General features: G+C 42.3%; 1 protein-coding gene across 2 annotated transcripts in view; it reads right to left on the bottom strand.

The window, feature by feature from the left end:
• The window catches only part of gbe1b (glucan (1,4-alpha-), branching enzyme 1b), a 162,864-nt gene that overhangs the window by 5,536 nt on the left and 131,031 nt on the right, over nt 1-26,297 (bottom strand). For both annotated transcript variants that reach the window (XM_007903568.2, XM_007903569.2), the window contains exons 13-15: nt 15,751-15,935; nt 13,209-13,339; nt 3,286-3,403 (exon numbers count right to left, since the gene is read on the bottom strand). In XM_007903568.2, the coding sequence (XP_007901759.1) occupies nt 3,286-3,403; nt 13,209-13,339; nt 15,751-15,935 (434 nt within the window). The remainder of the gene's footprint in view (nt 1-3,285; nt 3,404-13,208; nt 13,340-15,750; nt 15,936-26,297) is intronic.

The raw sequence follows: 26,297 nt of genomic DNA, 5'->3' as shown, positions 1-26,297 counted from the left end.
CTATATTGTCTTAAAGCTCTTTGCAGTAATCAGTGTCAACTATAGTAACTATTTGTTGTAGGCAAAACAGGCTAGGCTGCCACTGAAAATGTTCCCCTGGAAGCTGAAATACCAATCGCCTGGATGATGACAGATGCATGAGTGCTGCATCCACAGGAGAGGGTTTTAGGAACATTCTGTGGGCTGATAGGCGACTGAACAGAACAGAAGCCTCACGACTATGCACGTGAATTACAGGGAAACCCACATCAATTGGAATCCAGCCCGACACTCGTGCTGCCTGGGGCACGGATCCAGCAATTTCCTTCCTTTAGCAGCTCAGAAGCTTGTACAATCATTGGTCCCACAGTGGTCCAATGCCAGGAATCCTGTGGAGCGCCAGCTCCTAATGTAAAGTGTGTTCCAGAATCAAGTGTCTTGCTAGGCTGGAAACTGTCACCGAGGGCACCAAAAGGCAGGGCCACCATTGGCAACTGCATGTAATTATTTCTGCAAAGAACGTACTATTCAGCTGTGAGTATTTCTCCTGCTTCTGAAACAAAATGCCTACTGAATTGAAACAGGCATTTTGATTTGTATTCATTTATCACTTCACAAAATAAGGTCTTTGCCAGCAAGACATTATGGGGTGAATCAGCCTCAATTATACGTATGCACATGGTGGCAAACAGCAGCAGTGAGTCATTTCAAGACTTACTGTAATAAAGGGAAGGAGGATATTAAAGCACGCTGCGCTGTGTCTGCTGTGGTGCTGTGCAGTTCACAGGCAAATTGAATGTAAACTGCAGTTTCCCTGGAGTATAAAATACCAATGAGCTCGGAAGTCCATTTTGTGCAGAGCTGGCTGCATGGCTTTTGAACACCAGCGATGTCATTAGATGTCGCCACCAGACTGCAGAACCTTTCTCCCCTTTAATACTTATTTCCTCCCAGCACTGGAGTAATAGTGCCTGTACTCTACCTAGAAAGGCTACTGTGCATGTGTGATCCTTGGCAGCGAGTGTTGGTGGGGAGAGGAAAAGGGGCATCACAGCTACGCTCAATTGTACAATTGTACACACTAATTTTCTGGCAATCTTTGGCATGAAGTTCCAGCTAGTGTTCCATCCAGACCAAGGTGGTCCAAACTTTTGGCTGCCGTGGGACAGATTCCTATTTAAGAAAGGTCCACAGGCTGCATCCAGCGTGGGCCAGCTGGCGGAGAGAGAGGAGAGAGGGAGAGAGAGGAGGGGAGGAGAGGAGAGAGAGGAGGTGGGGGGGATTCCCACAAAAATTCTTTGTTATCTTATACTTTTAAGACTAAATGGACTGATGGGTGCAATTTCATATTTCAGCTCCAGAAAACCTGACAGAATTCTCTCTAAATAATTTTTGCCTTCGATAAAGCACCGACAATGTTGAAATGCCTCCAATAATAGTGCTTCACAGATAATTGCTGTCAAGTGAGGTGTCTGTAATCCAATATAGCAGCAATTTGTGCACAGTAAGATCCCACAACCAACCATGAAGTGAATGACAAATTTATCTAGAGGGTTGTTAGCCAAGACAACAAGGTGGGGGGGCAACGAGAACACCTTTCTCCTATAATATAGAGAGGGGGCCAGAGGTCAATTATAACTCCCACCTCTGTTCTGGGATGACAACCACTAACTCCACACAGATCGGCATTCAAACCTGTGACCTTCCAGTTTAGAGCAAATGGCTCCAGTGGAGAAACTGGCAGCATCTTGAGGCTTAATGGGCCAAATGGCCTCCTCCTGTGCTGTCACTTGTAGGATTCCATGAAAAACAGATGTCACCAATAAACAACACTGCCAAATGGCACCAGCGCTGATCAAACAGGAAATGAAAACGAACGCTTCCCGAAGGAGTGAGAGAGAAGTGTCTCTCTCCCGTCCCTCAGTTCCTTTCTCTTCAATCAATAAAAATCCATATCTCCATATCACTATTATTGCAGAAAAGTGAAAGGTCAACAGAAAATTGCCCTTTAATTATATAGAATCCATCAAGCTGTGCTGTGATAATTGCGAGTTGTCCTTCAAGCTTAAAGTTCAAGGTTGCACAATCCAGACACATAGAAAATAGCTGGAACCTGGTACTGGAGCAATAAAACATTCAAGAAAACATTTAATTGTATCTGGACAGGTTGCCTTAGTATCCACACAGCATCTCAGTCCATTCCTGACTGAGCAAATATTTTACTTTCCCTGATGTAAAACACAAAAATCTATTTTAAAAAAATCTGCCTTTATAATGCATTAACGTTAAAGTTACTGCTCTCTGGAAAGGTCCTCTGTACTTCTCCATGTCAAAAGAGGAATAGACTCTGGGGAAGAATGTCTGGTAAACTCGACCCGATGCTGCTGTCAGATTGACTGTTATCACTGGCTGCTGTTCTCCCTCCTCACTGAACCAGCCCTGGAGCTGTGTGGATACCCACTGGCACCGCAGTTAAAGTCAATGTTCAAATTGTCAGCACACCCTCATGACATCCCCTTGTTCAGTAAATGGAATCAAATAATAAAAAGCATCGAGAGAAGCAAAATAAGATCACATGTGGAGCTTGTTTCACTATAAGGCAATGGAAACTCTTCATTCCCGTGACCCAATCACCACATGCCTTAATATTCTTGCTTACCAAGTACCTAAGTGTGTCTCTCTCAATTGCTGAAATTAACTGCATCTGTGATGTCTGAGGCAATAACGATTTTCTTTTCTGGATTTTTCTTTGGTTTAATTTTAAGGTTACATCCTGTTGGCTAGTATAACCTTCCTCAGGTGGAAAATTCTGCCAGTGTAAATCTCCCGAATGCCATCTGCAGAGAGCAGACAATGCTACGCAAACGCAGCCAAGCAGAGGAACCTCTTCTTTTTTTACTTAACAAACCTTGGTTCTTAACTGCGTAAGCTACATCACAGACAGGCTCGTATTCCATTTGGCAATAACCTCCAAAAGTAAAATGGTAACTTTACTATGATTAGAAAAAGAATGGTCACCGTCACTCCTATATATTACAGTTTAAGATTTGTGATCTTTTAAACACTGAATACCTGTTGAATTTTAACTGAGACACAATAGAAATTGCCCACTGAAATGTAAAACAATGAGTATCTGGGACAGGAGGAGTGTATCACCTCAGAGTTGCAGAATTCCATCTTCTTTGGTCATCAAAAAATCTAATGTGAGAGTTAACCGAAACATGAGTATTGAGCTGAACTCTCTCCTCACCTAAAAAAAAACCCTGGAACTAACAAGAACAGAATCTCCTGAAACCATGGACTTACCATCACAGAACTGGCACGGTTATTATGCGGCATGGATTCAGTGAAGAATTCGGTTTTGTTGTCTAAGCGAGTGTGTCCACCGAATTCGCTCGCGTCCGTGTCCAGTACTATTTTATATCTGACGCAAACCAGTGAAGGAAAACAAAAAGATGCATACTCTCCGAGATCACACACAGCTCACAATATTCAACCAGTTTTTGAGCAAAAATTAGACAGCAATTGAGGTTTCCCAGTGTGAAAGCATGAGTGTAGAATGTTTGACATTATTCCAATTGTAGGTGAAAATGATCATAATAATCCTTGCATTTGATATAGCGCCTTTACTACGTCTTAAAGCTCTTCACAGAATATACTGTAAAGTGAATTTACTGTATATTTTGTAGGTGAAACATGGCAGCCAAGTGTGCTCAGCAGTGTTCCTCAAACAGTCATGGAGTGAGTGACCACATTTTTTTGTAAGGGACTATTACTCCTGGAAAGCAATCCACCAATCGACTAACAACCGGGTTCCTATTTACTGCTAGGTAAACAGGCATGTGGAGTAAGGAAACTCGCCTAATATTATTATTATTATGCCTAAGGTTTCACCCTGCCCAGGAATTGAACCCAAGTCTTCTTGCTTGCGAGGTGAGAGCTCCAACCAATAAGCTACAGAACTCCTTATTCAATTCATGACCAAATTATGCTCTGTAAGCATGCCTGATGAATTTTAGGGATATAGGAACAGAAAATGCTTCTGAGGTTCACTTGACAGGTCGAAAGCTGGATGGATAACGGACCCCTCTCTTTCATACTTCTCCATCGTTTCTTTCGACTCTTGGCTCAATTGGTAGCACTCGTGCCTGTGGGTCAAACTAGAGTTTTCACTTATATAACAACATCTTTCACTTTGGACGAATAATTCAAAACACTTCACAACTACTATAGGCATCACTGGGCAGGAAGGAAAGGAGCAGCGAATGAGTATAATGTGTTGAGCTCACCATTTAAACAGAAACAGATCAACAACGCAAACCTCATTACTGAAGGTTTGGAAGCCACTAATGATTTCTGATCAGACCTGGGTTAACATAGGTTATATTATTTCATGTTATAACTCTCATAGGGTAAATGCTCTGTGTTAACTCAGCCACTGATCCGTGCAGCACAGAGAAGTGCACCAGAGTCCAAAAGAATTGAAGAAACGTATTTTGAGTTAGCCACAGATTAAAATTCAGTGGAGGGATCTCTGAGTAGGACTTAGCACCAATTACAATTTAATGCCAGACACTACTTTGTAGGAACTTATGGCATATTTCAATTTATTTAAAACTGAGCAATTCTGGACCCGCTGAGAGCTACATCTCTCACAGTGGGAAAGTGAAGTGTGTAAGAGCAGCTTGCCTTACAACTCAGGGTCAAAAGTGTGCGTGGGTCTGTTGGGAGGGGTTAGAAATACATTATGTATGGATCTATCGTAACATTATAAAGTACGATTGCAGACAACTCTGGGCTCAAACAAACGCTGATCTGTACCTGTGTTGTCAAGGGGCACTTGAGTGGAGTGGCTTTGGTGATGACAGGGCAATTACTTCCAATAAAAGGAATTGAGTTTAAATGCACTGTAAGGAAGAAGAGTGTGCACTTCAACTGAATGCAGCTTGATTTCTTTCATCTTGCAAAAATGTGGCCTTAGCAAATAGCTGCATAGAAGAATATATCCATAATCCTGTCTCATAAGGCGTGGCCATTTTCCTTCTATAAGACGCCCCAGCCCGTGACAGCCAGATTTCAGAAGCTCCTCTCCAGTGTACGATTTGCAGGCAATTCTCTCCCAGCCCCATTTCTGAATCCACATTCCACCCAATAAAATGGAGGTACGCAATAGGTTTCAGGTTAACCTGCTCAACAAAGCCAGAAAAGTAAATTACTCTGAAATGTTAACAATCTGCACTTATAGAGTGCATGAGATGTCTAGAAGACGTGAAAAGCGCTGTATCAAATGCAAGGATAATAATAATAGTATCCCCAAGGAGAAAGTCTCACATGGATGGTGTGGAACACAAAGAAAGTTGGGAAGTAGGTGGATTGGGGGATGATGTCTGAAGGCATGGTTGAAGAGCAGAGTTATAAAGAGAGGGTGAGAGGAGGTGTTTTAGGACAGTTCAAGGATACAAGAGTGTAGTGGAAGCTCAGCTGACAACGGTGGGATGGAGAAGACAAGAACTGTGCTAGACTGTGTGGAGCAAAGGCAAGTTGTGGGAGCATGGGGCGGAAGTAAATTACAGGTGTAGAGTGCAGGTAGCAAAGGTAGAGATATCAGTAAAGCTCTCAGAATGCAATCACAGGTGAAATCACACCTGCCGACAGATAAAACTGTTTTTGGAAAAACAGAAGGGAAGATGAAAGCCAAATATTGTGAACATTTGGGTGTTCATCCAACAGAATTTATACTGGAGAGTTATAGCTTTCCAAGCCACTGGTGTACAATGATAGAAGTTCTGAGCAAACAAGTAGATCAATAACAAATTAAATACCAGGACTGTGGATATCCTTAATGGCATGTTACACTGGGACTGCTGGGCTAGCACACTAATACACACCAAAACACAACTGGAACTGTTTTGCTGGGCCACGGAGCCTGGTGCGGGAGACAACACGAGCTGCAGAGTTCTGGATGATCTGTAGCTTGTGGAGGGAAGACCGACAAGCAGGGAGTTGGTGTAGTCAAGCCTAGATGTTATAAATGTACACAGCACCAAGAGGTTATTTAATGAGTTTTTGGTGAATTTGGATGAAGCATTTGTCTTGAACACCAGGAAAAACTCCACGTCCTCCTTCCAAATAACACTGAGGATAATAATAATAAATAATCCTTGCATTTGATATAGTGCTTTTCATGTATTTTAGACGTCTCAAAGCGTTTCACAGAATATACTGTAAAGTGAATTGACTGTATATTTGTGGGCGAAACGCAGCAGCCAATTGTGCACAGCAGTGTCCAACAAACAGTCATGGATTGAGTGACCAAATTATTATTATTATTTTTTGAGGGATTATTATCAGGCATGTGAAGTAAGGAAACTTGCCCAAGGTTTCGCCCTCTGACAATTACCCTTCTCATTACTGTGTTGGGAGTGTCAGCTCCAATCACAGTTCAATTCATTTTCGATTAAGTTAATCAATGTTTCTATTTGATCACTGAATGGGTTGGGGGGAGAATTACAGCATTTGCAGTCATCCAAGATTGGGCGCAACCGTGAAAGACATCACCTCATTTATAGCTGCAAAGGATCTCTAACAAGTAAAGCAGCTTCAAAGCGATTTCAAGACAGCCCGTTTGGAAGCGAAGATCAGAAGCTGAAATGCAGATTTTGTACGCTCACAGAAGTTTTGGACAGAAAGTAAAGGGAATGATTGGGACACTGCAGCCTGGGGTTATTGATGAGGGAAAGCGTGTAATCAATGGCCAGATATCAGGGCAGTGCCACAGAGCTCCAGTTTCCAGCAATCTGGGCAGATTATTCCACACACACAGTCCAGAAAGAAAAANCTATACAGAGGCAATTTGTCAAATTCTCAATACAGCAGATTAGAGAGGATCTGCATTGCTGATGGGCTCAGAGGTGGAACTGCAATGTTGCCAAAATTCTTAGCAATGCACAGTACATAATTTTACTTCAGCACCATTTTGTGGAGGGATATGATCCAGATAGATAGCGAGAGTCCCCCACCATACACATTTATCTGTCTCTCTACTGTCTGTACAACAACCACCACAAATTACATTTGTATAGCTTCTGTCATGTCAGGAGAATATCCCAAAGTATGGCAATCAATAATCTAATTTAAAGCAATCTGACATTAATGTAGGAGGATCCTTTATCCATTTGTACAATCTAATTTGCATTCACATTGTACCTTTCACATCGGGAGGATGACTCAAAGTTTTGCTGGGGGAAAAGGAAGCAAATATCACAGAACAAGCAATCAAAGAGGTATGTCTTAAGATGGACTTTGAACGGGGGGATGAAGGAGGAAGGTAGTTGGGTGTAAATCTGGGATGGATTTCTAGCGAGTGGGGGCAGAATGGTTGAACGGCTGCCAGGGGAATGAGGAGCTGAAAGAGGATGGAGGTGATAAGGTAGTGCTGGAGAGGACACAGGCTGCAGAGTTCTGGATGGCTTGCAGTCTGTGTAGGGAGTAGCTGGGGAGTGAGTTGAGCAGGGAATTAGCGTTGTCAGGCCTGGATGTGATCTTGTCTTGAAGACTAGATTCACTGTTACAGATCTGAATGGTTTCACACCCACATAGTCAATGTTGATGAACCGTCTGGGAAAGCTAAGCTGCTCTGCAACAGTTCAGAATGTCTCCCTCAGGAACCTTAGCATTGTGTGTTACAAAGTAGAGGTTACATTAAATCCAATCATTAGATTTATAATCTATCAATAGATCTTCAGAAATTTGTTAAACTGATAGATGTTAAAGTACGGTGATCATTACCCAATGGAACATCATCTTTTGTTGCTCTGGTAATTCAAAATAAATGTTCACCATGAAAGAGGTCTTATTAGTGGATTAACCCCACTAAATAAATATTCTCAATTCACTACTACATACTTTATACTAAAAACTGAGACTATGACTTCAGTGGAAGGTGAGCATTATCACCACCAACGACTCATTCAGACGCACTGAGGTCAGCTGCAGAATGGCTGAGACACTGTGAATGGCTGGAGGGTAGGAAGTCCAACTTATCAACCTTGCACTATGGGCCTTGACTCTTCTCCAAGTTTCTCAGTAGATAAATTATCTTGTCTTGCTTGAAACTCCAATAGAATCACCTCAGACACAAATTATCTTCCTCCTCCAAATCTCTTTAGTGTGTTTCCACAAACCTATTATACTCTTGCAGGTCCTCCACGAAAGCTACCGGTGTATCTTGCTTCTTGCTCTGGACATTGTGTGTAGAAACACTGTTCATCAACAATGTGTGTGAAACTGATCAGATTGTAATGGTGACAATGCTGAGAAAGGGATAATCCTCCAATTATGCCAGATTCTCAAACTAGCTAATAAATGGTGGAGCGTCTATGTGGGGTGCATTACCTCACAACATCATACTGAAAGACGACCGAGGTCATGTAGTAGTTGTCTCATTGACATGCCAGCATTACCCTAAAATGACATTAATGTCATAAACCTATGAGATTATTAAGGGGCACGACAGAATAGATAGTGGGAGACGTTTTCCCCTGGTTGGAGAAACTATAACCAGGGGTCACAGTCTTAAAATTAGGGGTAAGCCCTTTCGCACTGAGTTGAGGAAAAACTTCTTCACTCAGAGGGTAGTGAATTGATGGAATTCTCTACCCCAAAGGGCTGTAGATGCTCAGTCCTTGAACATATTCAAGACTGAGATTGATAAGATTTCTTGTGGATAAAGGGATTAAAGGATATAGGGATAAGGCGGGTAGGTGGAGTTAGAATAGATCAGCCTTGATCTTATTGAATGGGGGCGCAGGCTAGAGGGGCCGAATGACCTACTCCTGCTCCTAGTTCTTATGTAGGAGGATCCTGTATCCATCTGTACAATACAATTTGCATTCACATTAAATTTTTTATGAACTGTTAAGTTTTTACTTCTTAGTTATCAAACTACAAAATACTGCAGTCCAGTTAAGTACTGAGTCCAGTTTAATAAAACAAAGGTGATTTTAAAGACAAGTAGCAGTAGCATTGACACACAATGAGCCGAATTCTGCATCTCTGTGCAGAAAACTTATTTGTCCATAAAATTCATCTCAGCGCACAATTATCCTCCTGCCTTTGCCTTGTATACAGATTCTGTCTACATCTCTAGTTCTACAGTACTGGAATCAGAGGAAGCTACGGTTGACAGGTGACACAAAGAGAATCTTGTTCTCTAAAGATGATGACATTCCCCAAGTAACTGCGCACTTACTCACAATGTAGGCCAGACTCTACAGGAAGTGCCTGTAGGAATGAAACCTCTTAACACAAGACTCCTGAAGGACAAAAGGCCGATCTTGCATCCGAGGGTTGCAAGTTTAAGCTTCAAGGCAGGACTTTGAACTCACATAATTGAGGCTGATCTATCAGGACTATTCAAAAACAGAAGAGTTTCCAGTGGGACACTGCTGTATGCAAATTGGCTGCCACATTTGCATTCAAAATACAGTCACTCCACTTTACAGTAAATCCTGTGAAGTGGTTTGGGACGTCCTCCTAACATGAAGGTGTTATATCAAATTCAAGGATTGTTTTTAGGATTATTACATTTTGTTGCTTATGATTTCATTATTATTGGTGATCAGAGAGTATCATGAAGAACATTCTCCACAGTGGATAGCGTGAGTAGCTGGGTAGTTGTGGCAAGAGGCAAGAGCGTACTTGATGAGCTCACTGTAATCTTTGGTACAAGATTTAGCAGAACCCAGATGATCACGCTACTGTAACATTAACTGCTGTTGACAGTTTAAATAGAAATAAATGGAGCAAGATTTTTTAAAAAATGATTAATTGTATAATTGTATAAGAAGGCACAGAACAAAGCCATTGAGTCCACTATAAATGGATCTACGATAAAACAGGGTCTGTTCTCAAGTAGTTACTGATACAGTTCTTTCTGGAAGAAGCTTATTAATGTTGAGTCAGCTATTCTCAATGTGAATTTTTTTNCTAAACAGCTATTTGATTTGCTTGTCCCCATTTTATTACAGTAAAGAGCAAATGCAAAACCAATTGAAATCAAATCTTCATTCACCTTTTTATGAACCCATATTCTATCTACATACCGAATCTTAACAAAGGACAGCTGAATACATAAGCTTTTAGGTTGTCTACAAAGTCAGCCTAACTGAAGATATTCAAGTTGTAAGGGCCTGCACACCAGTCACATATGTCACTGGCCTTATCTGTACACTAGTAGCTCGCAATTAAGTGCTAGAAGAGGCAGAAAGTTAGGTTTAATTTGAGCAACATTAGATGGGCAGAATGTTCTCATTCAAGGAAGCACCAAATGTCCTCTGAACCATAAGATTTAAAAGCCAATCTCAGTCCCAGAGCTTTATGGTTTGTGCTGATGTAAAAACAATCCTTTAGCAGCTAATACAGGAACTCAAGCATCAGAGATTCATCTCCCCTCCTCCCCTCCTCCTGCTCCCTGCTGTATGTAATTTTCACAGAGCACAACTTGCTCGAAAGCTGGATTGGTCCTGAACTCAGCGAGCACAAGAAAAAGAAATACAGGTGACATTAGAGCTGCTGAAAGCCTAGCATGAAAATAGAAAGGTGACGAATTGCTGCATGGATGGAGGGACTTCAATATGGGTCAGGTAGGGGTTTTGTAAATGACATGGAGACTGTTTTCAGGATGACAACCATTGAGATCAAGCAACTAAAGTAGAAAAAGCTGATAGCATTCCAAGGATACATTAAGAGAGCAAGCTGCAAGTGGGAGCTGATTTTAAAAGAGATAATTGCATTCTTCAGACTGGAGCAGAAAGCATGAACTATTTACTGAATGAATTGCCATCTATTATCAAAATGGAAAAGGAGTTGGGTGAAATTATGAACCACTATATTCCCCACAGTTCTTAGACAAATGAAACTATTGTTAAATGAAGCTAACACACTAGGGCACATTTGCAGATCAAGATATATGGAAGGCCACAAAATACACAGTCACTGCACCTGCTGAAATCCAGCCTACAATGACCTGTCACTCAACAACTGCAGGTAGAGCTGGCTTCACGACAGCTACTTCATTTTGCTAAAGCCACACATGAGGATCTGGATTACGCAGTTGTTCAGTAAACCTGGTATATGGCACTCGTAGCCTTCCGTCCCCATCTTGCGCCTTAAGAGCTTCCTCTTCAACTCTGCTTATGGTCACCACCCCCGAGCTTGGTGTCGTGCTACCCCACTGTCAAGCGCTCTGGGAACTACCCTGCGTGAGGGGCGCTATATAAACACAAGTTGTTTTTGAGACATAGATCCTTAGAGCATCAAGGTGGATGGTACATCACAACCTGTCCTGTAAAGGTCCGTCCGCTTGGGAAGACAACTGCTGAAGGATATTACCTGGTATCCTGAACACAAGCTCATGTATCCAGGGCTTGGCATCGACCATGATTGGTGGGGGGGGGGGGGCGAGGTGGGGGGAGGGAGGATTGCTACATTGTCAGATGTACTGTTTTATGGATGAGACGTTAAACCAAGGTCCCATTTCAGATTAGCATCAAAAAAATAATCCATTTGAGAAGGGAGTTTCCTGCAGATTAATTTCTCTGCCTTAAGTTACAGCTTCTCTAGATTGATTACAAAAAGTTTACAAAGTTTGGAAAAGCAGGAATGATTGTGGCTGGCACCAGCTGAGCTATTTACTGACATGTACTTTCTCAATTTTTAACCAGGTTGAAATGACTGCGGTGTGAAATGGAGCCCGATCCATCACGTCTGACTATAGAGTCAGCCATACTATTGATCACTGAAGTATAATCATTCTGTGCTCCAATAAGCACAGTTTTGCAAAGGAGATTTGGAGAACAGTCTGTCAATTCTAAAATTGGCAAAGCTGGTAATGAATACTAACAATCTGTGTGCTAAAATATATGAGTACAAGTGAAGCTTGCGCATGCTCCATTTGCACAGCAGAATGACCTCTCCATGACTTTAGCTCACTTTATAATATGCCAGGATAGTCTCAGGTTTCCTGAGCAACAGCTTGGATTTACACAGAGCATTGTATGTATTAGAAATGCCTAAAGCACTTTATAGAATCGGTACAACTAGAAATTCATTGAATGTTATTATGTAGCCAAATTTGGTAGCTATTTTAGACCGATAAAGACCCCAAACAGCGAAATCAGTAGCCTACTCTGGAAGGTGAGTTTGGTTGATAACTGCGAGAAAAGCATCTTCTTTCCTTGAAATAACAGTAGAAAGTAAACAGGAAATAAATCAGTTTCAAACCATCCCCACCCAAGCTGACCTTTCGAGTTGGCCAGAATTCCGGATTAATCTCTCCTTTTGGCCCACGGATCTAATCATCTCAGAACCATCTATTTTTAGCAGGCACGTCTCGCGCTCTGTGGGTAGGTTATTGATTGACGCTCAGTCAGCGATAACAAATGGATAGAATTAATGAACAGATCTCGGGAAAGACTTGAAATATTTATTCGCTATACAAATGGTAAACATGGCCAGAAGCGGGACATTAACCATTCCCTGCACTGATTCCCCCAAAGCTTATCAATAGTGATTTCTCGTAGGACATCTGTGAAGAGGCAGTGATTTGGGGTGGGTGGGAGAAGTAGCTTACCATACAGCAAGCTTAAGAACACCCCCTCAGCTGAGAGGTGGGATTCAATGTCTCTGAGTTAATGTCAATGTTCTATTTATGAAGAGAATTTTGCATATTAACAAAACATTCAATACTTTTTACATCTGAATGAAGACACACCCAGGCATTCGGGGCAGCTCAGTTTCACAGCCAAGCCCCATGGATTTCATGATAAGCCATATTTCAGGATGGTCATATTGACGAAATTGGTCTGATTTTACAAAGTGCTAAATTCAAACAGGTTCATGAGGTCTCAATCTTCCAGAATATCACCTCCCATCTCTGTTTGTTAAATTATTCCACTAACCTGCCTTCTAATAGTCTCCTGCTAACGCATTCCAAATGTTGATTCCTCTCCATCGATAAATATTTCCTGATATCTATCCTAAACTTGCCCTCCAATCCTGTTGCGGTGGAGAATCAGAACATATTGTTCAGGTTTACTTTCTCTGTCATATTAAAGCAACTTACATACCTTTATAAGGTCCCTTCTGAGCCACCTCATACGGTGAGTCACTTTCTTCAGGAACATAACTGTGTCAAAAAATAAACTGGATGCCAAATCTCAAAAGGATACTTCCCTGGTCGTTCGACTCCCACTCTGTAGTCCGTGAAACTTTTCTGGGAGTTGAAATTGAAGATAAAGAGAAGGTTGGCCCGCTCAAATGCAATCACCTTGTTACTTTCATGCTTCTCACTCACGTAAGCCTGGAAGGGGAGGAGTTGTATAAAAATGCGATAGGTTGTTATTAAAAGCACAGATGTACAAGTTTGAAAGAGTGATGCTTGCTTTCACTAGCGAGAGATGGTGGGCCTCCTTGCACAGTCTATCAGATTCGGCATACCAGCTGTAGCACTGCACTTGACTCATAGAAGCGAGAGACAGATATATCTGGATTGTAGTTCTCAATAAAAAGTGATTATTTTAGGGCAGCTGGGTGACACACGGAAACCCATCATCAAGCTTAACAGAAGCCAAACCAGATACAATCCCAAATATCTATATCACTTACCCATGGAAATCTCCCTGCATTTGGAATGGAATCTGCATTCTCTCTATGGAGGGCACTCTCTGCTTATGCAATTCTGCATGGTATTAGTCACAGGCTGATGAGAATCCCAAGGCTTGGGGACCCCTCACTCAGTATGCATTTGGGTGACTGCTGGACTTTAACCAACTAAAAACGAATAGCTTGTAAATGAGAGCAGTTTCTAGCAAGCTTTCCCATTGCTTCCTGCGAGGACAATCCTCTCCATTAGGGCTTTGGCTTGCATGGTTAACAGGAGTTAAGTGGGAAACAACCTTGCCCCCGGTGACTGGTCTGTCACTCCAAGTCCTGCTGATGCGCCAGACACGCTGGTCTGTCATCAGCAGTGTCCCGGAGCACTGCAGATGCACCTGGCTCAGAAACCAGACCACTGAGACAGCCAGAGGGTGGACTCAATTCCGACATTCTGTGGCCAAGCTCAGCTCCTTTTCCCTTTCCTTAAATTTGTGCCTCGTCATTCCTGACCACTGATCAGTGGAAAAATTTGTTACTTATTTATTAGTTATTAACCTGCCCCAAACCTTTGATCAATTTCAAACACTCAATCAGGTCACCTCTAGTTATTTTGCAAAAGCGCAAAAATGTGATGTTTAGAATCAATCCCGGGGAACAGACATTTTATGGAACCATGAGATTTAAATACTGTATAGTATTCACTGCTGCTGTTGCCGAGTAAGTCTGGGATAGTAACAGTTGTGTCAGTCATGCTTCTAAACGATTCAGAAAATATATCCTAACCATGATTTCCCACATCACAGCAAGAACCTCATCTTTACAAACATCTTCACAGCAAAGCAAAGTTGTGTCACGGTTGTTAACTCCCACCCATTCACATAATTACTGTTACTATAGTTACTCCCCCCCCCACCCCCTCCCCGCGCTCAGATAGCCCACCAATGTCACTGTAGGGAAGTGTGAGGTCATCCACCTAGGTGGCAAAAACAGTAGAGCAGATTACTTTTTTAGAAGGGGAGAGACTAGATAGTGTTAGCGTTCAGAGGGACTTGGGTGTCCTTGTACACCAGTCACAAAAAGTTAGTTTGCAGGTACAACAAGCAATTAGGAAGGCTAACGGTATGTTGGTATTTGTTACAAAAGGGTTAGAATATAAGAGTAGGGAAGTCTTGCTGCAACTGAATAGGGACCTGGTGAGACCGCACCTAGAGTATTGTGTGCAGTTTTGATCTCCTTATTTAAGAAAGGATGTACTCGCCTTGGAGGAGGTACAACGTAGATCACTAGGTTGGTAACTGGGACGAGGAGGATGAGTTATGAGGATAGGTTGAGCAATTTAGGCCTATAATCTCTAGAATATAGAAGAATGAGAGGTGATCTTATAGAAACCTATAAGATTATTAAGGGGCACAACAGAATAGATAGTGGGAGACTTCTTCCCCTGGTTGGAGAAACTATAACCAGGGGTCACAGTATTAAAATTAGGGATAAGCAATTTCGCACTGAGTTGAGGAAAAACTTCTTCACTCAGAGGGTAGTGAATTGATGGAATTCTCTACCCCAAAGGGCTGTAGATGCTCAGTCATTGAACATATTCAAGACTGAGATTGATAAGATTTCTTGTGGATAAAGGGATTAAAGGATATAGGGATAAGGCGGGTAGGTGGAGTTAAAATAGATCAGCCATGATTTATTGAATGGGGGCGCAGGCTAGAGGGGCCGAATGACCTACTCCTGCTCCTAATCCTTATGTTCTTATTATCTCCCCCCACTCACAACTCAACACTAGCGCAGATCATTGCCCTGCTCCCCCACTCTCACCACTATCGTCTCCCTCCTCTGAGACTGCTGAGGAGAACATTTGTGGATTGCTCAGTGGTCCAAACTGCATTGATGTTCAAGGCCAAGTATAATGGAGTAAAGCCACTATCTTCTGGGCAAAGTAGTTGCAGTTCAAGTGACGCGTAGTCTGTTTTACAGGCTAGTTCAGATGGAATTACAAATTGTTTCAGCTTCACTTATGACCCGTTCCATCGTATTAGTCTGGACAACACAATGCATCATGCATAGACACACAGACAATCACAACAATATGCCCACCACACCCATACGTACCGGTTGTGATGCAAGCCAGGCATATTTCTCTTCGGTCTTGTTCATGGCTCTGTCAAAAGTGTACAGGTATTTGTAGCGAAGGTTTGCATCATCCACAAGATTGAACTGACGCCGGGCGTAATGGTAGCTCTCGTTGTTTCCCTTTCTGGGGAAATCCAGCCACTCAGGGTGTCCAAACTCATTGCCTGGAATGAAGAATTGCGATTATTAATATTATAATAATAATCAATCCTTGCATTTGACATCTTCAAGACATCTCAAAGTGCTTGGATGGTGATAATGTCAGCGCCTGAGGTGCATATATTGTAAGATGAATTGACTGTACATTTTGTGGGCGAAACGCGGCAGCCAATTGCGCAAAGCAGTGGCCTACAAACAGCCGTGGATTGAGTGACCAATGTTTTTTTTTGAAGGAATTGTTACCCCCGGAAAAGTGATCCGCCAATTGACTAACAACCGAGTTCCTACTTACTGCTAGCTAAACAGAGGCGTGTGGAGTAAGAAAACTTGTCCAATGTTTCGCCTTGCCGGGAATCGAACCCAGGTCTCTCACTTGCAAGGCAAGTGCTCTAACCACTGAGCTACAGTGCTCCACGATTTTATTGAAACTTCACAAAATATCTCTCCTGTTCAAGCCAATTTCTCTCCTCAATTCAAAATATAGAAATGTCTGCAGGCAAGATGACCATTAATCATTATCAATAATACTTTGATAACCCTTACATTTGGATTATTGTGTGTGTGCCACAGCTAACTATTTTCCTCAGTTGATGATTACTCCCATTTTCTAGCTCTTTCTCCTCACCTTGTTACATGTCAATGCTCAGCTGATAATTTAGTTTGCTTTTGAATGTTTATTCCAATTCAACTGCTACTTGCAGTACTAAATTCCAAACCCAAACTAACCATTCAGTGAAGAAGTTCCTTCTCACCTTCAAGGAGTGGACTTGCAGTGAATTCATTAGATCTAGGACATTTTTGTTTTTGTAAAAAGGTGCCTATGAAATCATCCACGCACAGGGGACTGAGCTTGTGACAATGTTAGATAAACAGAAGGTGCAGTTTTAAAAAAGCAAACCTTTTAAATCAGACTTACAGGGTAACAAATTCAGCCAAAGATGGACCAAACAACTTTGTGCGTGTGGTGATGGAGGTGTAGGGAAGGGGGTGGATAAGACCCTTGTGAGCTGGTTGAGCGAGAGGCTGAGCGAACAAACAGTGGAGACATATTCACTGTGAAACATGCACCCACCACTGCATAGATTAGGCAGTTGGCCAGCAAGAGGTAAATACCTTGGGGCAGCTATAGTCCCACAAGGCTTGGAGCACAATGACATCCTTTGTGATTGTACTTCAGATGTTAACCAACACCTCTGGCAGCCTCAGTGAAGCTGCAGGGTGGCGCACATGAAAGTAAACTCCTGTAGATGGCATCCTTCGCTCAGTAATAAGCAGCTTTTGATCCAAAGCTCTCACAGCACAGTGCATCAGCTAGCTTTCAACAACCGGATGCTATTTTTTCCTCCTTATTTAGATCTTAAGTGGAATTAACAAGAGAGAACGTATTAAGGAATTTTATTCAACGTGATCATTATAGAAGGTAACTCTCGTTTAACTTTAAACTACCGGGAACTGCTCTCACTGGTGGAACACTCAGCAGGTCAGGCAGCATCTATGGAGAGAGGAAAATCAGGTAATATTTCAGGTCGATGATCTTTCGCCAGTGCAATCAGGTCAATGACCTGCAGTATCTTGCGTCAGTTACACGGATGGGTTCAGAGGAGATTCCCTTACGGTCCTTGATTTCCAGGTTTTAAACCAATTTGTCATTTATATATTGTTATATTTACAAAGTTCCTTCCACAGAAACTTGCTCCCTTTCCATAAGTAAATGGGGAAATCAAGGACCGTAAGGGAATCCCCTCTGAACCCATCCTCTTCCCAACACCTGTGTAACTGAGGCAAAATACTGCAGGTCTTCGACCTGATTGCACTGACAAAAGATCATCGACCTGAAAAGTGAACTGATTTTCCTCTCTCCATAGATGCTGCCTGACCTGCTGAGTGTTCCCAGCAACTTCTGTTTTTATATCGTGTAACTGGACCACTTCAAAATGCACAAATCATTTTTTCAGCCTTTGTTCCACTGGAAGGGGGAATAGATAAAATCTGCTCCTTCAATGGGTCAAATAACGAGGGTGGGGGTACACTTCTCTCCAATGGAAGGAGCATGCCTCTGTCTTAGGGTGGGAGCGGTGGTGGGGAGAGTAGGTTTTTCACCATTTTCATCCGCGACTGTTTGTGGGACACTGTTGTGCGCAATTGGCTGTCGCGTTTCACCCACAAATATACGATCAATTCACTTTACAGCATATTCTGTGAAGCACTTTGAGAAGACGTGAAAAGCGCTATATCAAATATAAGGATTATTATTATTATTATTAAACCAAAACAGGCCAAAGCAGAACTGAAATGTTTGGGATGTGTGCAAGACTGCAGTCCCTTTTGGCAATGCATTATTGACACGTGTCACACTATCCACATGCAGACAGTTTCAATAAATTTGGTATTTCAGACTGCTGTATATGAATTAATTCCTATTAACCCCTGGCACTGGATAAATTATTTCCAAGATACACCAAAACTATTGTTATTAAAAGCTATTCAAAACATTAGCATCTGAAGTATTATTTGCACATTTAAGCAATAACTTGTTCCTCGTTTTAAAGCAATTAAATTATTCTGCCTGGCGTGAGGGGGCTTGGGGCGGGGTGCTGAGGCTCTCTGTGGTACAATGTAAAGACGTAAAAAAGCTTAAAGGTAGTGCTGTCCTTCATTGACCAAAATTATTTCTAATGCCTTCATCATCTTGATTAGCAAATATTAAAGTGACACAGTAATTTAGTGACTCTCATTCATCTCAGTGATTTAGGAGAACAGCATCAACGAACTCATGCTAACACGAATACATACTCCAACAATGAGCAGTCGGTCGGCAGTGACGAGAGCGAACAAATTGAAGATAATCACAGAAATAAAATAAAGGAGAACTGAGGAAAAAAGGCTCTGCAGTGGGTGGGTGGAATATGAATTCTCTGTCACGCACAACTGTTGAAGCAGAGTCCATCAATTCTTCTCAAAGGGAATGAGATATTATTCTTGAATAAAGAAGAATATCGAAGGTATGGAAAGCAAGTAGCATCGTGGGATAAAGATTAAGTGGAGAAAAATAACAGGCCGAAAATAAAATAAGAGTTGGGCTGAAAGGCTTGTTTTTGTGCTGTAACATTCTATGATTTTATGTTACTAATGTAGATTGTGATTATGCCACAGTCCAGCATAGTTAAGCAGGGTCTCCTTGTAGTTGAACTGGCTCCAAGGTGACATGCCTGGCAATGGAATGTGAGCTATTTTCACATTGCAAGTATAATAATAATAATCCTTGCATTTTGATATAGCGCTTTTCACGTCGGGAGGACGTCCCAAAGCGCTTCACAGAACACACTGCAAAATGAATTGACTGTATATTTGTGGGCGAACGCGGCAGCCAATTGCGCACAGCAATGTCCCACAAACAGCTGTAGATTGAAAATGACCAATTTATTATTGTTTTTCTTTGGTTTTCGAGGCATTATTATTAGGCTCTGTGTGGAGTAAGGAAACTTGCCCAAGGTTTCGCCCTGCCTGGAATTGAACTCAGGTCTCTCGCTTGCAAAGCGAGTGCTCTAACCACTGAGCTACAGGACTCCACTAATGCCAAGATCATGCTCTCTTCTGTAATTAGAAATAAATGTGGGGCATAAATCTACAATGAGCTGAATTAGAGTAGGCAGATTTGGTAGCAGTGGCTGATGTGTCAGTGTCACTATCCAGCAAATATGTATTCAAGTCTACAGAAATGATGCTGAGGCTTCACAATGCATTAGTCAGAAAACAGTATTGGGTTCTGGTCACCAGTCCTCTAACAAGATTGTCTTGCATTAGGAAGACAATAAAAAAGCAAGAAGATTTATCCCAAGTGTAAAGCTGTGGAAAAAAAATAAAGAGAAACTTGGGATTTACAGTTTGGTAAGAAGATAGCAAACAAGAGACCTCATCTAAAGCATCTAAAATATTTAATGGTGCAGAGCCAATGTCAACTTTCTTCAGTTGAACGTCAACAAGACCGAGGCCCTCCTAATTGGCTCCTATTAGCGCCTTCACACCTCAGGCGCTGACAGCCTCACCATCCAAGGAAGCATACTACTAAGCCAATCTGGAACCATGGCGTCTTGTTTGACCCTCAACTATCCTTTCTACCTCTTCCATGACACGCTCTGCTTTCCCCCACCTGCAATATCGCCCGGCTCCGACACTGTCTCACATCTCAGCCCGCCGAAACCCTCATACACGCAGTCATAACATCCAGGGTTAACTATGCAAACTCCCTCTTGTTGGCCTCCCCAACTCCTCCCTCCATAGGCTGCAGATCATCCAGAACTCTGAAGCACGTGTTCTCTCCCGCACTAGGCTCCGTGACCCTTCCACCCCCATCCTCGTCCGACTCCACTGGCTTCCCATCAAACAGAGGATACAGTTCAAGATCCTGGTCCTTACCTTCAAAGCCCTCTATGGCCTCACTCACCCCTACCTGTGAGACCTCCTAACCCCTTACATACTTGCCCGCTCTCTCCGCTCAGCGGACTCTGACCTGCTTCATGTCCCCTGCCTCATTCACCCCACCACTGGTGGACAGACCTTCAGCCACTCTGCCCCTATCCTCTGGAACTCCATCCCTAAGTCCCTCCACCTTGTCCCCTCCCTTGCCTCCTTCAAGACCCATCTCAAGACTCTCCTCTTCGACTGTGCTTTCGATCACCCTCCTTCACCCCCTACCCTCCACCCACCCCAATCCTGACTCCCAGCTCAGATGCAAAACACTGACTGTCCAGCACCATGGGACATCCTCCCTTTACAAATGTAATATTGTTGTTGTTAACTCAGATCATTACTTCAAAGTAAAGGATACACATAGGACTAGGGACATTAATGGGAATTAGGGAAAAGAAAATTTAGATCAGACATCAGTAAAAACTTCTTTACTTAAAGGAGGGATAAGATGCTTGTAATTTCCATCAAATTAGCTAATGGAGATGGCAACAGTGGGCTTTATTCACAGTAAAACTGGATGGTGTGACAGGGAGATCTTCTTCTGTGGGTGTGAGGACAGTGGCTGAATGACACTTTGTTATCCTTGACATCTCCAGGGATACTGTCTACGTCTTGTGTATAATGGAAGTCATAATAATCATTCTTGTATTTGAAATAGCGCCTTATCAAGACGTTGAGGAGTCTCAAAGCATTTCGCAGACTATATTGTAAAGTGAATTGACTATGTACTTTGTGGGCGAAACGTAGCAGCCAAACGTGCACAGCAGTGTCCCACAAACAGTCATTGATTGAGTGACCAAATAATTTTTTTTTTGGAGGGATTATTACCCCAATCGACTAACAACTGGGTTCCTACTTACTGCTAGGTAAACAGAGGTGTGTGGAATAGGAAACTTACCTAAGGTTTCGCCCTGCCTGAGAAATGAACATGGGTCCTCTCACTTGCGAGGCGAGTGCTCTAACCACTACACTACGGCCTCCTGAGTCTTCTGTATAATAGAAGCAAGTAATAATAATTATCCTTGTAATTGATATAGTGCCTTATAATACTTAGGAGACATCAGGGATGACAAAGTGCCATTCAGCCACTGTCCTCACTCACACAGAACAAGATCTCTCATGCAGGGTGACCAAAAAGTCTTATTTTTCAACTAAACTGTTATCTAAAAAAAATCATAATTTTTTTAAGACTTATTAGACATTGTAATATTATCACAACTTTTTTGTCACCATGCATAAAAGAATTTAACATTGTGGATCTCTGCTCCAGATCATAGCAATTCTTTTTGGATCAGAGAGGGAAAGGCTCGGAAAGCAGTGAAAGGGTGAATGCTTTCTCTTGCTATCACCTAGTTTGTGCAATTGCCACCTGCTGACAGGTCTCAGTCAATGCAAGACCAAAGCTGTGTACAAGATGATCGTCTCTTCCTGCCTTGACTTCGCATTTCTCCTCAGAACAACCAGGATAGGGAAATCGGAGGCACGGATGAGCCCAAATAATCAGATTAGCTTTCTTCTGGTGTCCTCCCCCTTGTTTCAGAATAGAATTTGCTATCTTGTACCCTTGTGGTAAATTGAACTATGACTCTTTTAACAACAAACTGCATTTATACAGTGCCTTTTACGTCGGAAGGACGTCCCAAAGCCATGGACAGTCCATTTGGGAGCGGTGAGGGCCAAGATAACTGAAGGAGTCACAGAGGAATGTGTTGAGATGGGCCATAATCAAATGCAAGGATTATTATTATTATTATAATGGAGCCAAGGGAGGGGGTGAGGCGGTAGGACTCAGGATGGAATTATAAAGAGTGAGGGATAGAAAGGCTGAAAACCCAACCATTGATGGTAGAGAATGTGAAGCTGGTGACTAGAGGGAGCAATTGGGTAAGGAGGTCGCAGAGGTAAGGACCATGAAGGTACTTAACTGTGAGGACAATCGCTTAAATCTTGAACTGATTCATCTGGTGGTTGGGGAGCAACAGGATCCAGGCAAGGATGGGGACGATAGGCTTGTGGAACTGAGTGTGAGAGAGGATATGAGCTGCAGAGTTTGGGATGATCCACAACTTGTGGAGAGAAGGGTTGGTAAGTCCGACAAGCGTAGAGTTGGAGTAGTCTAGCCTGGAGGTTTTAATCTTGTTAAATTTCAACAATCGTGAGGTTTCATTTTGTTTTGCTGCAATTTTTCCTTTCTCTTCTCAACTCCTCTTCTGAAGGCATCAGATTCCTTTTGAGGTGACAGTTCACAGTCATTGGTCAATCCGCAGAACCTGTCCCCTAATTGACAACGTTTTGGCTTGACCCTTTCACATCGAAGTTTGTCAACAGTACAGATGAACTGTACTATCCTCACTGACTGCCACATGGTCAACTGCACAAGGAATCTCAGGCTGGCTAATATGATTGATATTTCCCCTCACTATTCCGAGGGGCGTTTGCAGCCTGAAGTATTGCTCCAGCTAACTATCAGCTGATCCAGCACTAACACGGGACTGAAAATGTGACTTTTTTTTGACTGTATGGCTCATCAACCCACTGGATAAACTTGCCGATCCTTTGGAAAATAGAGACCTCAAACTCTGGTCTCTGCTTTTGACTGATGCATTCGTGGTTTGGTGGGAAATGTCTACCAGTTCATAAAACAGGAATGCCAAATTTTCTCCAGAGTGGAAATGCAAAAATAATACCCTCAATACCCAAGTTCAAAGCCACTAGTAACTTCAGAATGCCTGAATCCTTGCAAGAGAGAAGCTTATTGATTTAGGGCTTCATTGCGGCATAAGAAGATCAATAATGAAATATGGCTGAGAGGTTTGGGGAGCCACTGTGCTGGAACAAGAAGTTGGACATGGCTGAAAATGGATAGCTTGGAGTGTAAAACACAGTTCCCTCCCCTCCTCACACCATTGTATATCAGAGTGAGACAGCGGTATGGCATTAGCGTTCTCAGTGAACAACAGATGAAGTACAGTACAGGCTGCACCAAACATCAAACAAAAATGAGAATAGACTCCCCCTTCTCTCTCAGCCGTTATGAATGACATACTGTCTGTCCTGTGCAACCAAAAGTGGAAAAGCCTTCTGCAGAACTCAAATTACAAACAGTAAAACGATTTGCACGACAGATTCTATTCTAAGGTTGGGGTTTGTAAAGACAAGGAAGAATTTAACCAGAGTCACTGTCAAAGGGTTTAAAGGGATGACCTCCAACATAAGCAATTGAGAAGTACAATCATCAGTGTTTATGTTCCTTGAGGTACACTCCTTCTAACACACATCCTGGAACTCCTAACTATTACCATTATAAGAGCACTTTTACTACAAGGACTGGAGCAGGTTAAAAATACCTAGGTAAGGGGAATTAGGGATGGATATCGAATGCTGGCCCAGGCAATGTCATCTAAATCCAGATGCTGATTTAAGGAAAAAGGCAGAGGAGGAACACTCTGTGCTGCTTGAATTCACAATCTTATATTTCAAAGGTCAATTGAGTCAAGCTGTGCTTCCCACAAGGCTCAATAGGAGGTGTGGACTAGCATGATAAATTGCATTTCTTTTAAATGCTGCAAGTTTTCAATTCTTGGCAGAAACTCGTACAGGTGGGAGAAAGAGTTCTTGAAACACATTGCTAAGTTTCCGCTAATACCACAATCTCAGAAAAATGGAGTTGCTGTGCAAAGTGCTCTCCACAAGAGTGCACTGAGTAAAAGCTGATAACACTGACACATTATACATCGTTTGTCTCCCAAATGGCATCTCATACACATTCGTGTTTTTCTGTCCGCCTGCTGAGGGTTCAGAGCAAGAGAACGTGTATGGATACACATTGTTGGCAATTTCAAATAAAAATAGCATGCAACAACTGTGAAAGGCATATTCTTGCCAATTAAGAGCTCTTGCCAGCAATGCTGATGGAGCGTTGCATTGTCAGAGGTGTCATCCTTCAGATGAGACATTAAACTGAGGTTCCGTCTTCTTGTTCAGGTGGATGTTAACAATCTAATGGCACTATTCAATAGAGAAGGCAGTCTTGGCCCCCACATAAAAGTAGTCGTTCCAATTCATGGCTGTTTATGGGACAATGCTGTATGAAAATTGGCTGCTGTGTTCATCTCCAAATCGTTACTACAATTTACAGTAAATGCTGTGAAATGCTTTGAGACTACATCGTTTATGTTCCACTGTGCTGCATTGCTGGAGGTGCTGCCTTTCGGACGAGATGTCCCGGGATCCGTTACTGTAAAGTGCTCTGAGACTCCGTCCGGCGTGGAGGGCGCTATATAAATCCAAGTTGTTGTTGTTGTTGATGTTAACCGGTAGACTGAGCCTTGGTTTAAGGAGGACCTTAAAGAACCCACGGCATTATTCAAAAAGAGAAGGTAGTTTCTCCCGATATTCTGGCTAGCAATTCCCCGAATAATCTGATAAACTGATCATTCACATTATGGCTGTTTGTGGGATACTGTGTGCAAATTGGCCATAGTCGCATACAAAACACACATGCACTGCTTTTTAAAGTAAATCCTGTGATGTGCATCTTCCTGATGTAAAAGGCGCTATATCAAATGTAAGGATGATTATTATAATAATATCAAAAAAATACATTTCTGTCCTCAAGGTGAGAAATGTCAGTAGAGAAAAGTGGAACATTTGCCAGTGTTTGACCAGATTCAGGGTCAGTGCCAAACAGTGCTTGGGCAGCGATTGAACAGGTTAGATTTGGATCAAAGCTCAATATAATAAAACAAAAATACAGAGTCACTACACTTTACAGTATATCCTGTGAAGCCCTTTCAGACGTCTCAGTGACGTGATAAGGCGTTATATCAAATGCAAGGATTATTATTATTATAACGCACTCTCTCTTCCCTCAAAAGCCAAGAATTTCAAGATTATCGTCCCTTCACTAGTGCAGAACCTATTTATTGCAGACTGTTTGACACTAGTCAGGGCCAAACCAGGAGAAGTATGCACTTAGGACTTGTCCCTCAACCCAGTTCACTCAGCACATTCACAGAGAGTTTTCAGCACATAAAACTGGACTGGATTCATCCCAGGACTGTTAACAGACAACGCTGAAATTCAATGTCTTGCTTGCATATCCAGTGCTTCCAATTCAAATATAGCTCTTCAGTAGATCTAAGTTTGTCCCATCCAAAAACAACAAAGATTTGTATCCTGCCTTAGAACTGCAACGTGAGATTGCTGTTTGTAGTTACAAATTCCAAACGGCTGTAGGTCAGCCCCTCAGCACAGATTGTCGAGACAAGAAGATGACTGGGCCTTGATTGCACGCCGATTGCTGGTCATTACATTTTAATGCTCAGCTTTGTAGTACCAAGGTCACATTTACAATTACTGTGCACAGAAATCCAGAAGATCGCACAGATACAGAGAATTTTCTACACATCTAATTTGTAAGGTTTGCAAAGGGATTTATAACCATCAGATCGTGCAGATGCCCAGATATGCTGGCCAGTCTGGAACACTGCTCAATGTTAATCCCACACCAGGCTTCAAGGTGGCTTCACACAAGCCAAGCTACGGTTGGCCTGAGACACATTCAGGCACCTGTAGGGCTCTCATAAATTACAATTCACACAAACAGCACACAGCTATTCATCTTATCCCTCCACAAGATTGATTTGGATAAAGAAGGACCTGCGGCTTTTCCAACCTATCCCTCCTGAACACCCACCCTACAGATCCGCTTTTTAACGTGTTCCAGGGTACTGGCCTCAACCACCTTTCCTAGTAACCTGTTCATCATTGATTACTCAGTATAAAGAAAAACTTCTGTCTATCCTGAAATTGCTCTTTACATCTCTAAACCCGTGTGCTCTTGTTTTACCGCCTTGATACATCCTAAAACATTTATCTAAGTTTACTTTTTAAAA

This window comes from Callorhinchus milii, unplaced genomic scaffold, assembly GCF_018977255.1.
Source record: "Callorhinchus milii isolate IMCB2004 unplaced genomic scaffold, IMCB_Cmil_1.0 Scaffold4, whole genome shotgun sequence".
Classification (NCBI taxonomy): domain Eukaryota; kingdom Metazoa; phylum Chordata; class Chondrichthyes; order Chimaeriformes; family Callorhinchidae; genus Callorhinchus; species Callorhinchus milii.
The sequence above is the reverse complement of the archived record's forward strand: the minus strand, read 5'-3'. Positions and strand labels throughout refer to the sequence as shown.